The sequence below is a fragment of the Bufo gargarizans genome, chromosome 4 (genome assembly GCF_014858855.1).
Source record: "Bufo gargarizans isolate SCDJY-AF-19 chromosome 4, ASM1485885v1, whole genome shotgun sequence".
Taxonomy (NCBI): domain Eukaryota; kingdom Metazoa; phylum Chordata; class Amphibia; order Anura; family Bufonidae; genus Bufo; species Bufo gargarizans.
The window spans coordinates 193,558,771-193,584,987 of record NC_058083.1 but is presented as its reverse complement, the minus strand read 5'-3'; the positions used below and the strand labels follow the sequence as shown (position 1 = coordinate 193,584,987).

Sequence of the window (26,217 nt, the reverse complement as noted above, 5' to 3'; positions counted from 1 at the left end):
TGATTTTTTACGGATCCATGGATACATGGATCGGATCCACAAAAAACATGCGGACGTCTGAATGGAGCCTTACAGGGGGGTTATCAATGACAGGGGGTGATCAGGGTGATCAGGGTGATCACCCCCCTGTCACGGATCACCCCCCCTGTAAGGCTCCATTCAGACATCCGCATGATTTTTTACGGATCCATGGATACATGGATAGGATCCACAAAAAACATGCGGACGTCTGAATGGAGCCTTACAGGGGGGTTATCAATGACAGGGGGTGATCAGGGTAATCAGGGTGATCACCGCCCTGTCACGGATCACCCCCCCTGTAAGGCTCCATTCAGACATCCGCATGATTTTTTACGGATCCATGGATACATGGATCGGATCCACAAAAAACATGCGGACGTCTGAATGGAGCCTTACAGGGGGGTTATCAATGACAGGGGGTGATCAGGGTGATCACCCCCCTGTCACGGATCACCCCCCCTGTAAGGCTCCATTCAGACATCCGCATGATTTTTTACGGATCCATGGATACATGGATCGGATCCACAAAAAACATGCGGACGTCTGAATGGAGCCTTACAGGGGGGTTATCAATGACAGGGGGTGATCAGGGTGATCAGCCCCCTGTCACGGATCACCCCCCCTGTAAGGCTCCATTCAGACATCCGCATGATTTTTTACGGATCCATGGATACATTGATCGGATCCACAAAAAACATGCGGACGTCTGAATGGAGCCTGAATGGATCACTTGGTATTACACTTTTTCTGAGGCAAGGTGACCAGAAAATGTTTTTCTTTTCTTTTCAATTATCTTTTTATTGGTTTTCACGCTTATAGATAAAACACATAGTACAAAAGGTTAAATTGTAATACAAACAAGGTAATCAAGGCGATGTCAATTAAAATATCAAACCATGAACCTTCAGGGGAGGGGTTGTTAGGGCGGTAAAACTCATGAGCTATCATTAGGTGTGTGGACTCGTGGACGGACTAGAGTCTGAGAGTTTGCAAAGGAAAGAGCTCATTTTACGAAAAATTGTCCAATCGCCCCAGATCTTCTGAAAATTGGAGTGTGATCTAGCTTCCCAGGCAGATAGTTCCTCCATGTGGTAAATATGTTCCACCTTCTGCAACCACTGTGATAATGTGGGGGAAGTTGGTTGGTTACAGTGTTGTTGGATTAGGGATTTGGCAGCAGAGGCTAGGTGGAGTACTAGTTTCCGTTTATTGTGGGGAATATCATGTAATCTGATGTTTAGTAGTATTGAGACGGGAGTGGGGGGGTATGTAGGGAACAGATCTGTGTAATCAACCCCGTCACCTCAGACCAGAAGGGCTGCAGGGCCAAACAGGACCACCACATGTGGAAGTAGGTGCCTTGTGATTGAGTACATTTCCAGCAAATATCGGTGCTGAGGCATTTCATTTGCTTGACGTACCACTGTAAGGTACCATCTTGTGATTAGCTTAAATGAATTTTCCTGTAATTGTGTGCATCTAGAAATGCCATGTGAGAATTGATATAGCTGTTTGATGTCTAATTCTGTCCACTTCGTGTCGAATTCTTTGTTCCACTCCTGAATATATCCTCTTTTGAGGGGATATTTCAGCTGTTGAAGAAGGTTGTATGTCTGGGATAGCAAGCTGTCACAACCAGACAGCTGAGAAGCTCTGACAGAGGCCTTTCAGAACCTCCCCCTTGAGTTTCTTTGTTGTGGTATTCAGTTCCTCATCTCGTTAGCCTCTCTCAGCTGTCATGTGTTGGACTAATTGCTTCCCTTTAAATTCCTCCCCAGAATGCTTTTCTGGGCGGCTTATACTTCTTCCTGGAGTGTGTGTGCATGCTGATCTTGTTCTCCTGTCTGCTACAAAGTTAAGGTTTGAACATTTATCTGTTATTTTCTGTTTGCTGGATCCCAGGTGACCCTGACTCCCTCCGTATCTTGTGTAGGGAGCCGGTGGTCGTGTCCCCTCACTATTGTAGGGTGCTCAGGGGTTATATAGTCAAGGTACGTGGATATGCAAACTTCCACCATTCGGATCTTTGCATAGGCTGAGCAGCCAGGGAAAGTGCCAGGTCTTCTGCAGGGTTCTCCCTTTGGTTCCTTAGCTCTTGGATCCAGCGAGTCATTTATGCATGTTGCTTTGCCTTGTTTCCTGTACACCGTCCGTGACATTATAAGCCGCCCGAACCGTCTCAAGCATGGATCCGGTTTCACTTTTGGCTGAACGCTTCCAGGGTCTTTCATTGGAGGTAGCTGATCTCCGTAAGGCCTCATGCACACGACCGTTGTGTGCATCCGTGGCCGTTGTGCCGTTTTCCTTTTTTTTTCACTGACCCATTGACTTTCAATGGGTCCGTGGAAAAATCGGAAAATGCACCGTTTTGCAGCCGAGGCCGTGATCCGTGTATCCTGTCCGTCAAAAAAATATGACCTGTCCTATTTTTTCGACGGACAACGGTTCACGGACCCATTCAAGTCAATGGGTCCGTGAAAGAACACAGATGCACACAAGATTGGCATCCGTGTCCGTGATCCGTGGCCGTAGGTTGCTTTCATACAGACGGATCCGAAGATCCGTCTGCATAAAAGCTTTTTCAGATCTAAGTTTTCACTTCGTGAAAACTCATATCCGACAGTATATTCTAACAGAGAAGCGTTCCCATGGTGATGGGGACGCTTCTAGTTAGAATACACTACAAACTTTGTACAAGACTGCCCCCTGCTGCCTGGCAGCACCCGATCTCTTACAGGGGGATATGATAGCACAATTAACCCCTTCAGGTGCGGCACCTAAAGGGGTTAATTGTACTATCATATTCCCCCGTAAGAGATCAGGGCTGCCAGGCAGCAGGGGGCAGACCCCCCCCCTCCCCAGTTTGAATATCGTTGGTGGCACAGTGTGCGCCCCCCATCGGGCCCCCCCTTCCTCTCTCTAATGTTAGAAATCGTTGGTGGCACAGTGTGCGCCCACCATCGCCCCCCCTCCCTCTATTGTAATAAATCGTTGGTGGCACAGTGTGCGCCCACTATCGCCCCCCCCCCCTCTATAGCAGTAACAACATTGGTGGCAGTGTGCGGCCTCCCATCTCCCCCCCCCGATCATTGGTGGCAGCGGAGTTCCGATCGGAGTCCCAGTTTAATCACTGGGGCTCCGATCGGTAACCATGGCAACCAGGAAGCTACTGCAGCCCTGGTTGCCATGGTTACTTAGCAATAGTACAACAGTAGAAGATTCATACTTACCTGCTTGCTGCTGCGATGTCTGTGAACGGCCGGGAGCTCCTCCTACTGGTAAGTGACAGTTCTTTAGCAATGCGCAGCACAGACCTTTCACTTACCAGTAGGTGGAGCTCTCGGCCGGACACAGACATCGCAGCAGCAAGCAGGTAACTATGAGTCTTCTACTATTGTACTATTGCTAAGTAACCATGGCAACCAGGACTGCAGTAGCGTCCTGGTTGCCATGGTTACCGATCGGAGCCCCAGCGATTAAACTGGGACTCCGATCAGAACTCCGCTCCGCTCCGCTGGGGGGGGGGGGGAGATGGGAGGCCGCACACTGCCACCAATGTTGTTACTGCTATAGAGGGAGGGGGGGCGATGGTGGTTGGCACACTGTGCCACCAACGATTTAATACAATAGAGGGAGGGAGGGGGGGCGATGGTGGGGGCACACTGTGCCACCAACGATTTAATACAATAGAGGGAGGGAGGGGGGGCGATGGTGGGGGCACACTGTGCCACCAACGATTTATTACAATAGAGGGAGGGGGGGGGGGGCGATGGTGGGCGCACACTGTGCCACCAACGATTTCTAACATTAGAGGGAGGAAGGGGGGGCCCGATGGGGGGCGCACACTGTGCCACCAACGATATTCAAACTGGGGAGGGGGGGGGGGTCTGCCCCCTGCTGCCTGGCAGCCCTGATCTCTTACAGGGGAATATGATAGTACAATTAACCCCTTTAGGTGCCGCAGCTGAAGGGGTTAATTGTGCTATCATATCCCCCTGTAAGAGATCGGGTGCTGCCAGGCAGCAGGGGGCAGTCTTGTACAAAGTTTGTAGTGTATTCTAACCTGAAGCGTCCCCATCACCATGGGAACGCCTCTGTGTTAGAATATACTGTCGGATCTGAGGTTCACGAAGTAGCTCATATCCGACAGTATATTCTAACATAGAGGCGTTCCCATGGTGATGGGGACGCTTCAAGTTAAAATATACCATCGGATTGGAGAAAACTCCAATCCGATGGTATAAAAGAACTCCAGACTTTACATTGAAAGTCAATGGGGACGGATCCGTTTGAAATGGCACCATATTGTGTCAACATCAAACGGATCCGTCCCCATTGACTTGCATTGTAATTCAGGACTGATCCGTTTGGCTCCGCACGGCCAGGCGGACACCAAAACGACTTTTTTTTTCATGTCCGTGCATCCTCCAAAAATCAAGGAAGACCCACGGACGAAAAAACGGTCACGGATCACGGACCCACGGACCCCGTTTTTGCGGACCGTGAAAAAAAACTGTCGTGTGCATGAGGCCTAAGACTTTTTCTCAGCTTCAAGTGACCGGTTCAGCTTGCGTTCATGGAGTTTGTTCTGAGCCCAAGATCTCGCTCCCGGATACGTTTTCCGGGGGTAGTGAGAATTTTGTGCGTTTTAGAGAGGCTTGCAAACTCCATTTTCGCCTTCTTCCCCATTCCTCTGGTGATGAGGAACGGAGGGTGGGGATCATTATATCGCTGCTCAGGGGTAACGCTCAGTCCTGGGCCTTTTCGCTGCCGGAGGGGGCACGGCCCCTCCGTTCAGTGGATGAATTCTTTTTAGCCCTGGGTCAGATATATGATGATCCGGATCGTATTGCTCTGGCGGAGTCTAGACTACGTCTATTATGCCAGGGTAAACAATCCGCAGAAATATACTGCTCAGAATTTCGGAGATGGGCAGCTGATACTGGTTGGAATGATGCTGCACTCCGAAGTCAATTTTGTCATGGTCTTTCTGAGGGATTGAAAGATGCATTTGCCTTTCATGAAAGGCCTATTTCTTTGGACTCTGCTATGTCTCAGGCCGTTCGTATTGACAGGCGTCTTAGAGAGAGAGGAGAGATCTCTCCTTCCTGTCATACTCGGTCCCAGGACTGTGCAGCGGTCCCATTCTGTGCGCAGGGGTCTCAGTCGCTGTCAGCCCCTTCTGAGCAGGAGCCCATGCAGCTGGGGTTGATTGCTTCTGACAATAGAAGATTCAGCCCGCATGGGAGGGTTTGTTTTTGTTGTGGAGGTATTAATCATTTGGCAAATATTTGTCCCTCTAGGAGATTCAGGCAGTTCTCTGGGAATAATAAAGAAACAAAGAGGAAAAAATCTTTTAAAAATGTTCCATCTGTTACTATTGGCAGGGTTGAGGCGGAAATTGAAGGTTTTCCGTTTGCTTGTAGTTCCCGTTTTGTCCTGCCTGCTAGGGTGGCGCTAGAGAGCAAGAGCATTTTTTGTGAGATTTTTGTGGATAGTGGAGCAGCGGTCAATCTCATTGATAGTCAATTCGCAATAGCTCATGGTTTCCAGGTGTGCACTTTGGGAAAGGATATTCCGGTTTTTGCGATTGATTCCGCTCCACTTTCTCAGAAATCATTAAATGGCATATTTCACAATATCCGTTTAATTGTGAGTGATGCTCATGTTGAGGATGTGTCATGTTTCGTCCTTAGCGGTTTGCCTACCCCTCTAGTGTTGGGGCTACCCTGGCTCACTAAACATAACCCCACCATTGATTGGCAAGCGAGGCAAATAAATGGTTGGAGTGACTTTTGCAGAGAGAATTGTCTCATGACATCTGTTTCTGAGGTTGCTACTAAGACTGTACCATCTTTTCTCTCTGAATTTTCGGATGTCTTCTCTGAGAGTGGAGTTCAGGATTTGCCCCCGCACAGGGAGTACGATTGCCCTATTAATCTCATCCCAGACGCCAAGCTGCCTAAATCTCGTTTATACAATCTTTCCCAACCTGAGAGGATCGCTATGCGTGCTTATATCTCTGAGAGTCTGAGAAAGGGACACATACGACCCTCGAAGTCACCTGTTGCCGCTGGTTTTTTCTTTGTTAAGAAAAAAGATGGTTCTTTAAGACCTTGTCTGGATTTCAGGGAACTGAACAGTATCACTATTTGTGACCCTTATCCGCTTCCTCTGATCCCGGACCTGTTTAACCAGGTTGTTGGGGCTAAAGTCTTTTCCAAATTAGATCTAAGAGGGGCATACAACCTGGTCAGGGTCAGAGAAGGGGACGAATGGAAGACGGCCTTCAATACACCTGAGGGCCATTTTGAAAATTTGGTTATGCCTTTTGGTTTGATGAATGCCCCAGCCGTTTTTCAGCATTTCGTGAACAGCATTTTTTATCATTTGATGGGAAAATTTGTATTGGTGTATTTGGATGACATTTAGATTTTTTCTCCCGATTTCAAAACTCATAAGGAACATTTACGTCAGGTCTTGCTCATCCTGCGGGAGAATAAATTATATGCGAAACTGGAAAAATGTGTGTTTGCGGTTCCAGAAATTCAATTTCTGGGGTTTCTTCTCTCCGCTTCTGGTTTTCGCATAGACCCCGAGAAGGTCCGCGCTGTGCTTGAGTGGGAGCTTCCTGAGAATAAGAAGGCGCTGATGCGTTTTTTGGGCTTTGCCAATTATTACAGGAAGTTCATTTTGAATTATTCTTCTATTGTTAAACCACTCACTGATATGACCAGAAAGGGGGTAGATTTTTCTTCTTGGTCAGTAGAGGCGCGTAAGGCTTTTTCTGATATCAAGGAGAGTTTTGCTTCCGCTCCCATCTTGGTGCAACCTGATGTTTCTTTACCCTTCATAGTTGAGGTTGATGCTTCTGAGGTGGGTGTGGGGGCGGTCTTGTCTCAGGGTTCCTCTCCTGCCAATTGGCGACCGTGTGCCTTTTTCTCAAGAAAACTCTCCTCCGCAGAGAGAAATTACGATTTGGGAGATAGGGAATTGTTGGCCATCAAGTTGGCTTTTGAGGAATGGCGCCATTGGCTAGAGGGAGCCAGACACCCTATTACCGTATTTACTGACCATAAAAATCTGGCCTACTTAGAGTCAGCCAAGCGTCTGAACCCGAGACAAGCCAGATGGTCTTTGTTCTTTTCTAGGTTTAATTTTGTTGTCACGTTCCGCCCTGGAGTTAAGAATGTGAAGGCAGATGCCCTGTCACGTTGTTTTCCGGGAGGTGGGAATTTTGAAGACCCGGGTCCCATTTTGGCTGAAGGTGTGGTGGTCTCTGCTCTTTTTCCTGAATTGGAGGCAGAGGTGCAGGCAGCCCAGTCAGAGGCTCCTGATCTTTGTCCTCCTGGGAGGTTGTTTGTGCCTCTCGCTTTAAGACACAAGATTTTTAAAGAACACCACGATACGGTCCTTGCTGGGCACCCGGGGGTAAGAGCCACACTGGATCTCATCGCTCGGAGATTCTGGTGGCCTGCGCTTCGTAAGTCGGTTGAGGGTTTTGTGGCAGCCTGCGAGACTTGCGCTCGTGCCAAAGTCCCTCATTCACGGCCATCAGTTCCTCTCCTTCCCTTACCCATTCCTTCCCGTCCTTGGACACATCTGTCCATGGACTTCATAACGGACCTGCCTCGTTCCTCGGGGAAGACTGTGATTCTGGTGGTGGTGGACCATTTTAGCAAAATGGTGCATTTCATCCCTTTTCCTGGTTTGCCCAATGCTAAGACGCTGGCGCAGGCATTTATTGATCACATTGTCAAATTGCATGGTATTCCTTCAGACATAGTCTCTGATAGGGGCACGCAGTTTGTTTCCAGATTCTGGAAGGCTTTCTGTTCTCGCTTGGGGGTTCGGTTGTCATTCTCTTCTGCTTTCCACCCGCAGTCGAATGGCCAGACAGAGCGCGTCAATCAGAATCTGGAGACATATCTGCGCTGTTTTGTGGCGGAGAATCAAGAGGATTGGTGTTCTTTTTTGTCCCTTGCTGAGTTTGCTTTAAATAACCGTCGTCAGGAGTCCTCTGATAAGTCACCATTTTTTGGTGCATATGGGTTTCATCCGCAGTTTGGGACTTTCTCGGGAGAGGGGTCTTCTGGTTTACCTGATGAGGACAGATTCTCCTCGTCTTTGTCATCTATTTGGCAAAAGATTCAAGATAATCTAAAGAGCATAAGTGAGAGATATAAGCGTGTGGCAGATAAGAGACGTGTGCTTGATCCGGACCTGAATGTTGGTGATCTGGTGTGGTTGTCTACCAAGAATATCAAATTGAAGGTTCCCTCCTGGAAGTTGGGTCCTAGGTTTATTGGGCTTTACAAAATCCTGTCTGTCATCAATCCTGTTGCATACCGTCTTGATCTTCCTTAGACTTGGAAGATCCATAATGTTTTTCATAAGTCCTTATTGAAACCTTATGTTCAACCCATTGTACCCTCGCCTTTGCCTCCTCCTCCGATTATGGTTGATGGAAATCTTGAATTTCAGGTCTCTAGAATTGTGGATTCTCGTCTTGTCCGCGGTTCTCTTCAGTACCTTGTTCATTGGGAGGGGTATGGTCCTGAGGAGAGGATGTGGGTCCCAGTGACGGACATTAAGGCCTCTCGTCTCATCAGGGCTTTCCATAGGTCCCATCCTGAGAAGGTGGGTTCTGAGTGTCCGGAGTCCACTCGTAGAGGGAGGGGTACTGTCACAACCAGACAGCTGAGAAGCTCTGACAGAGGCCTTTCAGAACCTCCCCCTTGAGTTTCTTTGTTGTGGTATTCAGTTCCTCATCTCGTTAGCCTCTCTCAGCTGTCATGTGTTGGACTAATTGCTTCCCTTTAAATTCCTCCCCAGAATGCTTTTCTGGGCGGCTTATACTTCTTCCTGGAGTGTGTGTGCATGCTGATCTTGTTCTCCTGTCTGCTACAAAGTTAAGGTTTGAACATTTATCTGTTATTTTCTGTTTGCTGGATCCCAGGTGACCCTGACTCCCTCCGTATCTTGTGTAGGGAGCCGGTGGTCGTGTCCCCTCACTATTGTAGGGTGCTCAGGGGTTATATAGTCAAGGTACGTGGATATGCAAACTTCCACCATTCGGATCTTTGCATAGGCTGAGCAGCCAGGGAAAGTGCCAGGTCTTCTGCAGGGGTCTCCCTTTGGTTCCTTAGCTCTTGGATCCAGCGAGTCATTTATGCATGTTGCTTTGCCTTGTTTCCTGTACACCGTCCGTGACACAAGCATCTTCGAGGAAGTTTGGTTGCCATAAATTTTCAAATGGTGTAAGATCTCTTCCGAGGTCAGAGTTTTTGAGGCGATTCCGTAATATTGATCGGATATGTGCCTTTTATAGCGAGGCTAGTGTTGCGAAATCTAATGGGTCTTCACCTCCTTCCATATCTAGACGGGATGAAATTGAAATATGCTTTAAATCTGCTACTTTTAAAGGTGTGTTTGTGAAGTTTGGGAGATACAGTTCTGGGAGATCTGTGATGGACATTAGGGGAGAAAGAGCCGGACTGAGTCCGTCTTTAAGTGTATGCCAGATCTTGAGTGTGGATCTGGGGACCAAATTGTGTGTGTTTAGAATGACCTGTGGGTAATCTCTGCTCCAAACCAAGGAGCGTAGCGGGAAACTTGTTTGATGTTCTTCTAAGGGTATCCATAGTTTACTGCCATCTGCTCTTACCCAATGTATCAGCCTAGTGAGATGCACTGCTTTGTAGTAAAGATGCCATTCTGGGAGGGCCAATCCGCCGCGTGTTTTGTGTTGGGTAAGGAGGGAGTGGCTGAGGCGAGTTTTCTTGTCTCTCCATAGATACTTGTTCATGATTTTCCTAATTGATGAGAAAAAAGGTAAGCAGGAGGGGAATAGGGAGTGTTTGAAATCGGTACAGTAGCTTTGGCAATAGTATTGCCTTGATGAGGTTTTTCCTTCCCATCAAGACAGGAATGGAAGAAACCATGACTCCAATATGGACTGGAATGATCTAAGTATAGGGGCATAGTTGAGTGTGCACAGGTCTTTCCAGGATGCACTTATTTAAGACCTAGATAGGTGAGGTGAGAGGTAGGCCATAGAAAAGGATACTGTGTTTGCAGGGTCTTGTGTTCTTCAACATCAATGTTTACTCCAAAGGCTTCTGATTTGGAGGTGTTGATTTTGAAATTGGAAATATGTCCGTACTCCAGAAGTATAGATTGTAAAGTCGGGAAGGCTGACAAGGGGTTTGTAATTATCACAAGGATGTCGTCTGCATATGCGGCTACGCTATGTGTGGTTTTCCCGCTACGAAATCCCTTTATAGCAGGTTATTCTCATGGTATTGTCCTTCCCTTCTCTGCCCGCTACAAACCCGACCTGTTCATTTGAGATTAGATTAGGCATCAGAGGACCCATTCTATTTGCCAACAGTCTAGTATAAAGCTACAGGTCAGTGTTCAGCAATGAGATGGGTCTATAACTGCCACAATATGAAGGATCTTTCCCTTCTTTATGCATCAATGTGATGTAAGCCTCTAACGATTACTTTGGGAAATGGGCACCAGCTAGATAGGCATTGAACGTTTCTGTTAGTCGAGGTAGCAGGACAGAGGAGAAGGATTTATAATATGAGCACGGGAGGCCTTCTGGGCCTGGGGCTTTGCCTTTCGGGCATTTCGACAGGATAGATTTTAAGTCCTCAACTGAGAAGTGTTTTAATAAGTCAGCATGTGATGTGTCTGGGAGAGTTGGAAGAGACAATTTCGACAGAAAATCTGTAATAGCTGACTTTTGTAGTTCTCGTGTCTGGTTGGGTGTAGCCGGTCATTTAATCTGATAGAGGGATGCATAGAAATGAATGAATTCCCGTTCAATCTCAGCTGGGTCTGTCGTGAGGTGGCCTTCATTAGTCTTAATCTCGGAGATATGTGTACAAGGTTTCCGTCTCTTGATTAGGGACATCATCAGTTTTGATGCTTTATCCCCATTAGGCGTAAAAAAAAGTGTTTTGCAGACATGAATACTTTGGCAAGGTTCTTGTTTAATAGAACACGTAGTTGTATACGAGCAGTAGTAAATTGCTGGAGGTGAGAGGAAGCTAGGGATTTTTTGTGTAGTTTTTCTAGTTTACCTATCTCTTGTTGTAGGTGCTGTATTTGTGAATCTCTGTTTTTTCTGGTATGTGCTTATCAATATAAGCTCGCCTCTAATTGTGGCCTTATGTGCCTCCCACACTATTGGGGTGGGAACCTCTGTATTCATGTTATGTTGAAATTAGCAATCTAGAGATTTTAGCATTTCAGAATGTATAGAGAGTAGAGTCTCATTTAGACACCATGGAGATTTGGAAGGTCTGTGTTCAGATATTTCTAATACCAGTTAACCTGGAAAGTGGTCTGACTGTATACTAGACCCTGTGTTAGTTGAACGTATTTTACCAAGAGATGACTGTTGGAGGAAAAAGTTATCAATCCTGTGGTAGGAGTTGTGTGGGGTAGAGTAAAGAGTGAAGTCTTTAGTTGAAGGGTATGAGAAACGCCAGGCATTGGGGAGGGATATAAATTGCAAGGATTTTTTTATGTGTTTGAGTGTCTTTTATGATAGGGAGGATTTCCTAGAAGAGGTGTCTAGGATTGGTTCCAACACCACATTAAGGTCACCTCCAACAATCAACTCATCCTTCTTTAAACTATCCAGTAGTGTCAATGTGGATCTAATCCAAGATGATTGTTGGGTATTTGGAGCATATAGATTGGCTAGCGTGATCAGAGAGCCATTCAGTTTCCCTTTCAGTATAAGAATTTTGCCATCTAGGTCTGAGTACATGTCTGATTGTTTGAATGAGAGGTGTTTGGCTATGGCGATAGATACTCCCCTAGAGTTTTTGGTGTTTGTATGTGAGTGGTACCATTGACTAAAGTAGTGTCTATGGAAGGAAGGGGTTTTTGGTTCCAAGAAATGTGTTTCCTGTAGTAACAGGACATCCACTCTGGCTTTTTTGAAGTGGTGTAGTATTTGACTCCTCCTTAAAGCGGAGTTAAGGCCTCTCGCATTGTATGAAACTAATTTAATGTTGGCCATTATAAATCCTGATGAATATTTGCTCAGGCTTATCTAGACGTACTAATGTTTGACTGTGTAGTGCGTCACCTATTGATGCCCTGAGCGTGAGGTGAGGGGTGGGAGGATGCAGGGGTTTTACTGAACTAAAACATATAAAAACAGCAAAATGCAGAGTAGAGTCTCTTCCAGTAGAACTGAAACAAGAACATGAAGATTAACTGTTCTTCCAGCCAGCACCAGGACCGAGGCTGGAGGTCTTATTGCTTTATAGAGGAGGAATATAGTGGGCATGGCCACCATAGTTAAAATAATGATACCAAAAAAGGTTATACCTTGCCCAATATTATCGAACTTAAAGACAGGTCGAGGCCGCCGCAATCAGAACCTCCATGGCAGTCTTTGAAGTGGCCGCCATGTAGTCTATGCTCTCAGAACCTAGCACATTGAGACGGTCTCGGTCTGCCGTCAATGACCTGTAACTACAACATTTCCACTCATATCAAGAGTGCTAATAGCACAGAAAAAAATCCAAATAAATGGGTGTGAACATAGAACCGATCATCTATGAGGGAAGATCAGGTAGGGTCCATGATCATCTTCCTGGGGGTTGACTTTCCCTGACGTCTGCGAATCTTGTTGTATTTCTCCATGCCAACCGTTTCTCAGGGGGTAGGTAGTGGTGGGTAAGGTGGCTAGGTCTTTTATTAGAGACCAATCTGGGATGTCAAGGTAGTCAATCTTCAGGATTTGCAGGAGTTCTGGCAATTCTGAATGGTTTCTCAAAATGTACCTCTTCCCTTGTGCCATGAGTGATAACCAAAAAGGAAAGAGCCATCTGTAGGGTATGTCTTTATGTCGGAGAACTTCTGTTAAGGGTCTGAGGACGCTTCTTTTAGAAAGCGTGATTCTTGCCAGATCTTGGTAGATGGAGATGTTTGAGCCCTCCACTGGTGAGGGGGGATTATTTCTGGCTGTGCGTAGGATGTCATCTCTCAATCTAGAGTGAAACAACCTGCAAATTACATCTCTCGGGGGTTCTGTAGGACCTGGTTTAGCTTTGAGGGATCTGTGCGCTCTTTCAATGGAGATTTCTAGTGGATACGAGTCTCCCAGTATTGAGATAAAAATCTGTTTAACGGCGTCAGGCAGTGCTTCAGCTTGGATGGATTCTGGGACTCCCTTTAAAAGTAGATTATTACGACGTGCTCTATTCTCCTGGTCCTCCATCTAGTTTACTATTTTGTTCAAATGTGTTTGGCAAGATGTAAAGGCTGTGGATGTCGCTTCGGTATGGGAGATCAATTGGGATTGAGTGTACTCAAGTTGCTCCATCCTGCCTCCAATGCTCTTCATGTCTTGTTTAATGTCTTGAAGTTCCTTTACTACAGGTGCCTTTGAGAGAGCCTTGCTGAGGAAGGAACTTGAGATGGGTAGACCCCTGTCTGCATGCGTATCGTCTGAGTCGCTCTCCATTTCTTGTGTGTCAGGTGAGGGTTTTTTCTATGCGCTTCCACCTGGGGAATTTTTACAAGGCTGAGTGGATTTGTTTAAGCTTGATAATTGGCCCTTTGGTATAAAGGAATTTAAGGAGCCTGCTTGACACTGTAGGTTGTTACAGTTGGATTTTTGGGAGTGGATTTTCACCATTACTAGCAGGCAGATTCGAGTCTCTCAGAGTGAGTACTTGAGTACAGTCATAGAGTTTGCTGAATCTCTCCTCTTGTAGGCCTTATACCAGGCTAAAGATGTGGATGTGTGGTTAGCACACTGTGAGGTCTGGAAAAATTGGATCACTGGCCCTTTAAATGTCCGATTGGATGTGCAGACCTCCAACCCTAAGTGTAGAGGTCCACATGTTCCTTTATATGGTGACTTCACTGGGATGTCTGTGGGTGAGGTGAGGCGCCGAAATAGTGTCAGCGTAACTGATGAAGGATGCCGACAGTCTCTCTCAATCCTGGTGCAGCTGACCAAAGAGAGCGTTAGTATGAGCGCCGCGTATCTGCTGTGTGGCGGGCTCAGTCCTTATGCCTGTGATGGCCTGGGCAATCTGCTGATACAAAGGAGGGCCCCACTTATTTCCCTTTTCTTACTCGCGCAGTGCAGGCTCCTTTCCTGGTTGTGGAGGGGGAGTCTTCTGGAATGGCCGGCTGATGCTGAAGGCTAGCGTTATTATGGGCGCAGGGCAGGCTAATGTTGACTCGATGGGCAGCGCCAAGTAAGCGGGGGGTCTCTTGGTGTCGTGGGTTCCTCCTTCTGTGTTGCCGCCCCTTTACCCCGATTTGCGATGCTCGCGTGCCCCAGAAATCAAGGCTGGGGATTAGTAGGCCCGATTAGAAGGTCCGATGAGCCTCAGTAGGATATCTTTTTGTAGCGGGTGCTACGCTGGGCCTAATGGTAGGCATTTTGGGTTGAAATATCGCTTGGGTCCGTTCCGATTGCACTCGATGGGCTCTGGTGTCAGAGTTCACCAGGAAGCAGTCCTCTTTGCTCGGCTGCAAGCCATGCCCCCCCAGAAAATGGCTTTTATTTACACAGTTTTTATTTATTAATTTTTTTATGACGTTCACCTGACGGGATCATGTGATCTTTTTATAGAGCCGGTTTATACAGACGCTGCAGTACCTAATATGTCTACTTTTCTTTTTGTTCACTATTTTTAACAATTTTGTTACTATATTTTTTTTTGTCCCACTCTGGAACTTCAATATTTAGGGGTCTGATCACCTTTACAATGCATTACAATACTTCTGTATTGTAATGCATTGGCTGTAAGTGTATTACTCACTGTAATACACTTAGGGCTCTTTCACACGAGCGGATCCCGTGGGGGTAATCCGCTGCGTGAAAGAGAGCCAAGCCCCGTCCCGGACAGCAGAGACACAGAGCATTAACATGACTGATAAAGCTCCGTGCCCCTCTGTGATCTTTTTACTACAAAATCACAGTGACAACTTTATCTCAGTGTGAGTTTGTAGCGAAAAGGTCACATAGAGGAACGGAGCCTTATCACTCATTTTAATGCTCCGTGTCTCTGCTGTCCGGAATGGGGCTTGGCTCCCTTTCACGCAGCAAATTACCCGCACAGCATCCGCTCGTGTGAAAGAGCCTTTACAGCTTCCTGCCTGTGAGATCCAGGGGGCTGGATCTCGCAGGCTCTCCCGGAATTCAGCCACGATGCCTAAGGAAGGCATCAGGCTGCCTTCCCTGCCATTGGGTCCCCATCACAGCAGCGGGGGGACCTGATGGCCACCCCGCACCCGACAGGATACTGCCCCTTCCCACGGTCAGCGCTGACCGCGGCATTGCAAGGGTTAATGCGCCGGCATCTGTGTTTTCACCTGTGCCAGTGCATACAGCAGGGGTCTGGCTATCTGTGACTGCCGGACCCCTGCAGCTGATCAGCGCTGGGATTTGTGACCCTGATACCAGCGCCATACATGTACGGCGCTGGTATCCTACGGGTTAAGGGGAATACAAGCATTTACTAAAACAGACATTGTTGCCTAGTCCTCTTTAAAGCGGTTGACGAGTTTGACCTCTCCTTGGATAGGTCATCAATATCAGGTTGGTGGGGGTCCGACTCCCGCCACCCCCGCTGATCAGCTGCTTTAAGATAACACAGCGCTCATGCAAGCGCTGCCTTCTCTTCACCATTTCTCTTCACTGGGAAGGAGCAGACAGAGTGTAACTGCACCTTGCAATTGAAGTAAATGGAGATGGACAAGTTGCAATTACACCTGCTCGCTGCTGTGATGTCAACGCGAGCAGGTAAACAGTGATGAGAAGGCAGTTGATCGGCGCAGGTTTCGGGAATTGAACCCCCGTAAATCTGATATTGATCAATACAGAAAACTGTCCAACCCAATCCAACTTTAAATTACCCTACTTCAGTCCAGACAGTCTGTCGTTACTATGCTTTACATATTAATGGAGGAGCTTTATCAAACTGGTGTAAAGTAGACCTGGCATAGTTGCCCCTAGCAATCAGATTCCACCTTTCATTTTCCAAAGGAGCTGTTCAAAATGAAAGGAGCAATCTGATTGGTTGCTATGGACAACAAAGTCAGTTCTACTTTACACAAGTTTGATAAATGACCCCCTATATCTTTGATGGTAAAAAAAGGAGAATATAAACCTAAATAAAAATGACATAAATGAAACTCACAGCACCAAAACTGTTATTAGCAGTAAATCCCTACAAGTCTACACATGCTCTAGACTCTAGAGAATTTCATGTAACAGTTAAAGTTGCTCAAAGCGATTACGAACAGAAGGACAAATCATGAAAGTGCTTTGCATCATGCATTCTGAATACTCACTGAATTTTGTCACAATGTGCAGTGAATGCAATATACCATAAGACGACACTTATTACAGCAATTTGTGTACTTTCAGCATCAGAGATCAGTTAGCTCACAGTGTACTGTCAGCAACAATCACATATCGATATAAGCATTTGTAAAGAGTTGGATAACTTTTTTTTACCTCTGCAGGGTCAACTTTATCAGACCAGGTATAGTGTCCGTTAGGGTTTATCCTGCTGAATAAACTATACATGTCTTGTGAAAATCAGGTGCGGTGTTCCTGAGAAAAAAAGCTTTTATTCTTTGTGTAAATGAGGGCTTCAGTGTACAGAGGGGCAGAGCCCAACCCCTCTGTGCTCCTCAGCTCCTCTGCTTTCCAGTGCTGACCATGCCCCACAGTGCACTTAAGAATAAACTTTTTTCAGAGAGCGTCAACCAATTTTCACAAGACAACTATCATTTTAATCAGCAGAATGACCAAGGTGACGTGACCAAAAATGACAGTTCTAGCATTGGGGATTTTTATATTTTTTTTTACAGAGTTCACAGTGCAGGTTACGTAATGGCATTCTTTAGCAGATTGGGTCTTTACAGAAGGGAAAGATTTTTCTTTTAATTTTTGTTCTTTTGATATTTGAACTTTTTTTTAATTTAACAATTTTTGAATCCCCTTAGAGGATCTGAACTTTTGACAGGCAGGCTGGATGTATTAGCGGCTTCAAAAGGCCCCTGGATGCCATGCCAAGTACTCGGCAGTCTGCAGTTGCATTAGTGGGGTATCAATCAGAGGACAGATTTCATTCAGATGTGTAGTCACTATTGACTGCAGCATCTGAGGGGGGTAAGCCTGCTGGGATCAAAGTCATCTCCAACCCTGGCAGTGAGAGCCGGAAGCAATGCTGCGGCTCCAGCTCCTGGGCCCACACCTTTGCCATGGCATACTATTACAGCACAGAATGTTAACTTCCAGTGATGTAATAGTACATAAATGAGAAGGAAGGGGTTAAAGGGAGTTCAGCATCCATGCAGGATAGTCCTAGCAATAAACTAATATAGTTTGCTTTTGCAGAAAGAAAAAAGTTGCAGAAGTACCAGACACCTTTTATTAAGGGACGGCTTAGCCTCAGAATAGGCCATCATTAGCTGATCAGAAGTTTTCATTTACAATACGATTATAATAATAATTTTAAGCAACAGATTTTCTCTTTACAGGGAGTCTGCCAGCAGGGTTGGCCCCTCAATACTGCTGACAAAGCAAAATGGGCAAAGGGGGAGAGCAGTGCACACACACTAATGTGCATGGTTTTGCTTTCTGCATGACTTAAAAAAATCCCCTCTGTTTTGAGTGGACATGAGAGCTGTCACTCAGGAGCAGAGGAGAGGTGCTGCGCCTGGGAGTTTACAGTGCATGGCGCCAAGAGCTTAAAACGTTTGTTGCACACGCAAGTATATGAAATCGCTTATATAGCTATGACAGCAGTTTAGAGGGGTCAAAACTGCTGAGGGACTACCTATAAAGAGCAAATTTTGTGCTTTAAAATATTATAATCCTATAGTAAGTCAATACAACTGTACAGTAAGTTTGATTTTAATATCAAGAAGGTGTCTGATGCCTAAACTTGGATTTCTGTCCTCAAAAGTCAGCAAACATAAGTTTATTACTAGGACTTTTGCATGGATGCTGGACGATCAGGTTTTCCAGTCTCTCTGGTGCCAAATTACCAAATGATTGTTATGGTCAGGCGTACTGGCAATGGTTGTGGAACCACTGTGTCAAGTAACCAGTTTGGTGTTGGGACAAACCCTAATCCTTTACAGAATTAGACAGAATACAGGCGAATCCAAGGCAAACGCATAAGAAAAAGCACAGCGCACTGGCAGACAGACAGACATACGGACTATGTGGATTTGCACACACAGACTTCATGAACTAGGACACTGTTCAATCATAACTTTAGCAATTAGCAATACAGAGTACAGGAACGAACTTCAGGAGCTTGGAAATTGTTCAGATACAGCAGGACAGGAACAAGGACAAGATCTGGCATACACAGACAGACGAATAACTCCATACAAATTCCAGCAGATCACAAACTATGGCTTTAGGACACTAGGTCAGATTTCAGACATGGACATACACAGAATGATCCAGACACAAACCTGAGATATAAACTCCAACATAAGGAACAGAGACTCCAAATGGATCAAAGCAAGACATGGCATGACAAGAAAGACATGATTGCACAACCAGGGTAGGTCACAGCACTCAAGAGACTGTCATCAAACTGACACAGAATTCAAGACTATATAGCAGATAACAAACTAATTAGGGCTTATTCACATGACCAGAGGCCATCCGTACCCGTATTGCGCACCGCAAACGGCGGGTCTGCAATATACAGGCAGCGGCCGTGTAAATCCCATATCACGGGACCCATTGACTTGAATGGGTCTGCAATCCGCAAGATACGGCGTGGTGTGGGGTGGAGACACGGATTGGAAGCCCCCAGAAGCACCATGAAGAGTTTCCATGGGCTTTTGGGTCTGTGCCTCTGCACTGCAAAAGATAGGACATGTCCTATCTTTAACCAAATATTGCGCAATATGGGATTCACATTGCAGGTGCCCATGCCTTGCGGCCCGCAATTTGCTGTCCGTAGCATGGACGGCCTACAGTCATGTGAATGAGCCCTAATTCGAACATAACTGAGATACACACAGCAAGGGAAAGAGTAACCCTTGCAGTACCAAACTGAGGAGGAGTACAAGCACATAGGCTCAATTCACACTACAAGTAACCAACACCAGGAAACACAGTGCAGCAGCAACATGAACCGCCAATGAGCACAATGGCCCAGTTCAAACCCATGAGCAGCCAATGCTGGCGTGCTCAGTACAATGGCACAAGTGAGAAGCCATTATAAACATGATCCCATAATTTCAAGAAACATAGAATCCCTAACCATATTCTAAATGTGATATGATTTTATAATACAAAGCAAAATTCATAGTCAAAGTACTTATTTGAATACTTACTGATATCCATTGGAAGGGACAATTCCCCAAAGATCTAAGCCATCTTCTGTTAAGGTTCCAGTCTACCAAAAATAATAACATATGCAGATTTACTTTATCTATGTGGAAAATATAATACTGGGCACATATATTTATGAAAGAAGTAGCAAGTCATAGAACACTTAAAAGTACTAGTGGACAATACTATATGCAAAAAATACAGTAGGAGCAGACACATAAGTCAATTCTGGCCATTTTATGTGAATGCTAGACTATTTGAAAGGGGTTGTCCTAGGTTAAAAGATTATCTGCTTTTATTATTACTATTATTTATTTGAAAGCGCCATTAATTCTATGGAACTATACATTAAGAGGGAGTACGCATACGTAATATAAAATACAGTAAACAAGAAACTATTAACAGACTGGTACAGAGGGGTAGAGGACCCTGCCCGCAAGAGTTAACAGTCTACAAGAGAAGGAGGAAGAACACACAGTGCCACATCTATCCATGGGCTGTATCTGGTAATGCAGATCATCCTTATGGAGGTGAATGGAGATAGCCTTTGGACAGACATGGCACTGTTTCTGGAAAGAAATCGGTAATATTTTTTTTCTAATCCTATTGAGTCATTCTCATTTGTTCGCGGTCTATAGTAATGAACGGTTGATGTATAACTGCATAACTAGACAAGTCTACTATTGAGAAGAGCTCCGTGACAACAACAACCATATTGGTTGTCACCAGGGATGATCAAACTTGTGTTTTCAAGTTCAGCGTACAAGGTTCAGGTTTGGGTTATTTAAGAATTCCATTATGGATTCCGCAACCACGGACCATGGTAGTGGAATCCATAACGGAATTCTTAAATAACTCGAACCTTCAACTCCGAACTTGAAAAGTTTGCTCATCCCTAGTAGTCACTAGCGTTGAATGAATTGAGCTTCGGATCATCATTGCAAAGTTGATTTGGTCAAACACTTCAATTATAATGCTGTCTCCACACGGCACTTAAATATATTGGCTCAGTGGAGTCAGGCTTTGTTTCATCCTAAGTTTTTTTGCGAGGCTTCATTGAATTAATTCGGTATTCATTTCTGCATGTTTAAAAACATTTAAAATTAGGAATCTGAAGTCAGCATTAAAATCAAAGTGCTTGACCAAATTGACTTTGGATCCGAATGTTGATTTGCTCAAGTCTAGTTGTCACCAAGCTCTATAGAACAAAACGGCTTGGCAGAAGAGGTCTACAAAAATGTATGATCACTGGTGATTTTCTTTCAATTCATGTAGAAACTACCTTTAAATTGTATACTGTTACAGAATCCAATTGTAATTGCAATTTTAACTGGTACAATCAAATTTTTTACTATAACCTCAACTAAAATCCTTCTTACAGAAGCAATGTCCATCGTTACTACAGATAGATCTATATCAGTACCTTATCAAAGCAGAATAGGTTCACTGAGCCACAGAGGTTAATACGCTGAGGGCTAATACAGAAGATCCCATATTTCTCAAGCCTCTTCTGAGCATAGATGATTCCTGCTGTGAGAGCCGCTGGAAGAGCAGGAGGAACTGCAATAGTGATGACATCTAGAGCTTTCTTGACGACTTCTCCTGGTTCAGCCTAGTACAAATTGAGAAATTCAAAAGTTTGTACCCACGGTGGAGAAATTTATGCCAATACTGAAACAATATTGTTTCCTTGTGGTGCTACGTCCTTTGTCATCTGACAATCATTGACCCACATTCACTGAATGCCCCAACATACTGTTGTAAATTGAATCAAAATGTGGGCACATCTAGCCCCAGGAGCGCATTGTATCTAGTGAAAAAAAAATCCTACTTACCTGCTCCCTACTGCCCAGTTCTGGCTCGCTGTCTCCAATTTGTGATCTTCCAGTCCTCAGCCTATAAACTTCTGGATGCTGATATGCCCCCAAGCAGCATGTCACTGCTGCATTACATGCATCTTGGGGACACATCAACATAAAGACCAGTCATTGCTGCAGCTGCACGTGTGACCCATCTAGAAGTTTACAGGCAGGGGACTGGAAGACCATGGAACGGTGCTAGGACACCATAATAGAGCAGCAGGGAGAAGGCAACTATGGTGTTTTCACTAGGTACAACATGCTCCTGGGGATAGTTAAAAACTACCATAAGGCTACATTCAGACAACCGTGAAAAACGGTTTTTATGGCCGTCACACGATAATTTTAAGAACAATGGCAGCCTATGGGGTTTTTGACATGGCTGGTTCTTTGATAGCTAGTGAATAACTGACGTCAAAAACTAGAACATGTTCCATTTAGTTTTTACTGACCGAGAGCCCCCATACAATTAAAGGGGGCTGTTTTTAATATCAGTTTCTCAGAAAAGCTTCATTAAAAAGTCAGTGAAAACTCATGTGAATGCAGCGTAAGACTGGACAACCCCTTTAAAACATTTAAAGCAATGGCCAGGAGCAGATTTGTCTTTTTTTTTTCTTTTCATTTCCGTTCCTTAAAGCTAAAACTGCCACCACTGCTATACTAAAGATATGAACCTCCATTCCATTCACCGATAACCATTTGACATTCATTCTACATAACCTGCAAATTAACCCTTCTATGCACTTTTGTAATATTTTTATTTTTTTCACCCAGAAAATATCCATTACACTTTTGTGTGCCAGCTACTCTAACCAAGAACACAGATATGCATGGAGTGAATAACATGCTTACATATATGTGTCATTTGTATATAGCGAAAAGCAGGAAAAAAAAACAAGATCATGCACGTTTTGCACGTTACCATTCCAGATAGCCATTAGATAAAACCCTAGAGCTGTACACTCCTGTTGCCAAAAGGTACATTCTGTTTTAAAGATCATTTGACGTGCAAAGGGTTTTCACATTGCAAACTTATAAGAATTCTATTTTATTGCTTTCATTCCTGTTTTTTCAGTTACTATGATGAAATGTGCAAGAGCTATTACCCAACTCTTTCCATGTAGGTTTGTAGACTCAAGAATTTTTAAAGGGTTTCTACCACTTCGGTTTCACATATTTAGCTGTCAGACACTAGCGATCCGCTAGTGTCTGCTCTGCCCAACCATCCTAATATAATTGCTTTTGGGGCAGCCGTTTTGCTAAAAAAAGAACTTTTATTAATATGCTAATGAGCCTCTAGGTGCTATGGGGGCGTCATTAGCACCTAGAGGCTCCGTCTACCTTCAGAAACTGCCGCCGCCCAGCGTGTCCCTCCAGCCCGCCCATCTCCTCCTGAATGCGATCCTCCTTGTGAGCGTCTGTATTCGGCGCATGCGCAGTGAATGTCTGACAGCTTCCCTGCTCAGACATCTCCACTGCGCCTGTTACTCGGAGCACTATGGCGTCATCGCGCAGGCGCAGTGGAGATGTCTGAGCAAGGAAGCGGTCAGACATTCACTGCGCATGCGCAGAATACATACGCTCACAAGGAGGATCGCATTCAGGAGGAGATGGGCGGGCTGGAGGGACGCGCTCGGCGGCGGCAGTTTCTGAAGGTAGACGGAGCCTCTAGGTGCTAATGACGCCCCCATAGCACCTAGAGGCTCATTAGCATATTAATAAAAGTTCTTTTTTTAGCAAAACGGCTGCCCCAAAAGCAATTATATTAGGATGGTTGGGCAGAGCAGACACTAGCGGATCGCTAGTGTCTGACAGCTAAATATGTGACACCGAAGTGGTAGAAACCCTTTAAGGGTTTTTTCCGAGTGTTTTACACTAATGACCTATCCTCAGGATAGGTCATCTGCATGTGATCGTTGGGAGTCCGACTCCCAGCTGTTTGAAGAGGCCTCTTCAGAGGCCAGTGACGTCACCTTCATTAGTCACATGGCTGAGGTGCAGCCCAGTCAGATTCAAGTGAATTGGCCTGGGCTACAATACCAAGTATAGACACTATGCTCTTCAAACTGATGATCTGCAGGGCTCTGGGAGTTTGACTCCCATAGATCACATACTGATGACTTATTTTGATAACAGGTCATCAGTATAAAGGCTCATGCGCACGTCCGCAAATTGCGGATCCAAAAAACACGTATGCCGCCCGTGTGCGTTCCGCAATTTGCGGAACGGAACACCCATAATAGAGATGCCTATTCTTGTCCGCAAAACAGACAAGAATAGGACATGTTCTATTTTTTGTTTTTGCGGCCCTACGGAACGGAGGAACGGATGCGGACAGCACACGTAGTGAAAAAATGCAGCTTGGATGCGGAACCAAACCACGTTCGTGTGCATGAGCCCTAAAACACTCGGAAAACACCTTCAACAAGAATATAGGTGTGGATCATAAAGGGAGAGTAGATATAAAGGACAGATGCTACCTCACCTCTTTTCTAAAACCTATCAGCATGAGAAAACCTGACAATGGAAACCCAGCCTTAGGCTAGTTTTACACTAGCAGTAAATTCTTCCGGTAGGCTGTTCCAGTAGAGGAACAGCCTTTCGGAAGGCATTGCGTCAGGCCCCATTGACCGCAAGCAGCCGTTTTTGTCCAGCTGAGTCCCGATACTATTGCTGGAAACAGCCCAGTCACATTATAGTCACTAGGCTCTGGCGGGGCCAGGCAGTATCTGGCTATGCTGGATACAAGGTCTTCAGCAGGCTGTTCCTCTGCCAGAAAAGCCTGTAAGGAGAAACTAGCCCTATTCAGGTTAGAAGCAGTTGAAAAACTAAAACAGCTTGTTGAAAAGCAAAATTTAAAGTATTGATTTTCTGTATTAAAGTATCATACCCCACTTAAAGTAAATACACAAACGCCATAGATCATCCCAACCATGGACACACTAATCAGGCAGCCAAGGAATATCATTGCATCCCTGAACAGTTTGTAGTTCACCGGTTTGGGGTACAGAATGGACCGCACCAGGTCACCTTTTGCTGTATTAAAACCTAAAATGAAAAGTAAAATAAGTGAGAAAATGACAATTTAAATGAAGACAAGTTATTGAGTTAACAAGGGAGATTTATCATACACCCTGCACCAGAATTGTAGTAAGCCAAAAAGCCCCATTGTGTTGGAAAAAAACCTGAGACTTTTTGGCCCTTCGCCTCCATGCTCACCACTTTTAAAAGTGGACATGACGTGGGTGGAAGGGCCCGACACATTTACCATTACTTGTAATGCCTGAAACCTATGATAGTTGCTAGCTTTTAGATTCTGGTGTACAGGCCAGCAATAATTAAGCAGTGTGCTCCTCTTAATCATTTTGTCGCATCTCACGCCACCACACTTGAGCTCAGGACTTGATAAATCTCCTTCATTGTCTTTTAAAATGTAAGTCTATGATCTCTAAAGGCATGTTTTGGTTTGAGATGGGGTTTACACACCCTCAAATCCCTCCCATCCAAAACCACAATAATCGACTGTTGTCTCCCGACACAGACCACAGGGTTTTAATGGTCTAAATAGCCACACCAACAACCTCCCAAGTAAAACCACTGATTTAAAGGGGTTGTCAGAGATGTTTACAGTGTTGGCCTATCCTAAGGATGAGTCATCAATATCAGATCAGTGGGGGTCCGATTCAGATGTGTGCTGCAACCTCTCACATTCATCAATCACATGGTATAGATGCAAGTTAATAGGGCTCAGCTGCACTACCAAGCATAGCCGCTATCCATTAGATGGAGCTGTGCTTGGTAAGCAGTGAGTAGGCCGCAGCCTCCTCAAACAGATGATTGGCGGGAGTACAGAGTGTGGGACCCCCGCCGATTTCCTACTAACGATGCACCCTAAAGATAGGTCATCAGTAATACACACCCGTAAAATCCCTTCAAAGATCAACATTTAGCAGGTGGTAATATTGGATTCCACACATTATATACTAGGTGTTCGTGTGAAGTACAGCAGTGGATGTGGCAATATATATTTTTTTCTTTAATTGTACATCTGGAACCACTACAGCTAGTCTGCCAAAGGGGTTGACCTACCACTGGATGTAGTAAGCTGATCATTCAATACTTTGGGGGTAAATTAGGTGTATTTAAGGTTCAGATGGCGGCCGCTATCTGCGACTTTGTCCTGCTCACGCCAGGTTTAATAAAGTGGCCGTGACGTGAGTGGAGATGTGGAGGGGCCGGAAGGCCAGTCTCATTCACCATTTTCTACGCCTGTTTTAGGCATAGAAAATAGTCTAAATGTAAGACAGCTCAGAAGCGGTCTTACATTTAGAACTCGCTCTGGATTCGCCAAAGTTATGGAGAGGCTGACACCTCTTCATAACTTCAGCAGATCCTCCAGCAGCTATGGGACTTTATTAAGACCGGCATCTAAAACGCTGGTCTTAATAAATGTGCCCTTTGTTGTTATTGTATGCTTCCTACACATAGTAAGTAATACATTCTGCACAGAGTGATTATGAACCCCATGTTTGTGCTGCGAATATTTATTTAGATGGTCAAGATATTTTTAACTGGACAGTTATGGCAAATCCTCTAAGCTTATTTTGGAAATGCTATTGAAGTAAATGGATAAAGCCTCTTCATTCACTGCAGCACAGTCCTATTCTTGGCATAGGAGTGGGTCCAAGAGATGGGACCTGCACCTAGCAGGCATTTATGGCATAGGACAATAATGGCTACAATCAAATTGCAGTAAATAACCCGGTGTCTCAGTGGTTAAGCACTGGTGCCTTGCAGCCCTAGGGTCTTAGGTTCGAATCCAAAAGGACAACATCTGCATGGAGTTTGTATGCTCTTCCTGAGTTTGTGTGGGTTTCCTCCAGGTACTCGGGTTTCCTCCCACACACCGAAGACATACTGATAGGGACCTTAGATTGTTAGCCTCATTGGGGACAGCTTGATGCTAATGCC

The 26,217-nt window shown here is 45.2% G+C and overlaps 1 protein-coding gene across 2 annotated transcripts in view; it reads right to left on the bottom strand.

Annotated features, from left to right (window-relative positions):
• Positions 1-26,217, bottom strand: part of LOC122934584 (probable cation-transporting ATPase 13A4) — a 165,851-nt gene that overhangs the window by 58,580 nt on the left and 81,054 nt on the right. For both annotated transcript variants that reach the window (XM_044290158.1, XM_044290159.1), the window contains 3 exons: positions 24,137-24,294; positions 20,811-20,999; positions 19,390-19,451 (listed from right to left, as the gene is read on the bottom strand). In XM_044290158.1, the coding sequence (XP_044146093.1) occupies positions 19,390-19,451; positions 20,811-20,999; positions 24,137-24,294 (409 nt within the window). The remainder of the gene's footprint in view (positions 1-19,389; positions 19,452-20,810; positions 21,000-24,136; positions 24,295-26,217) is intronic.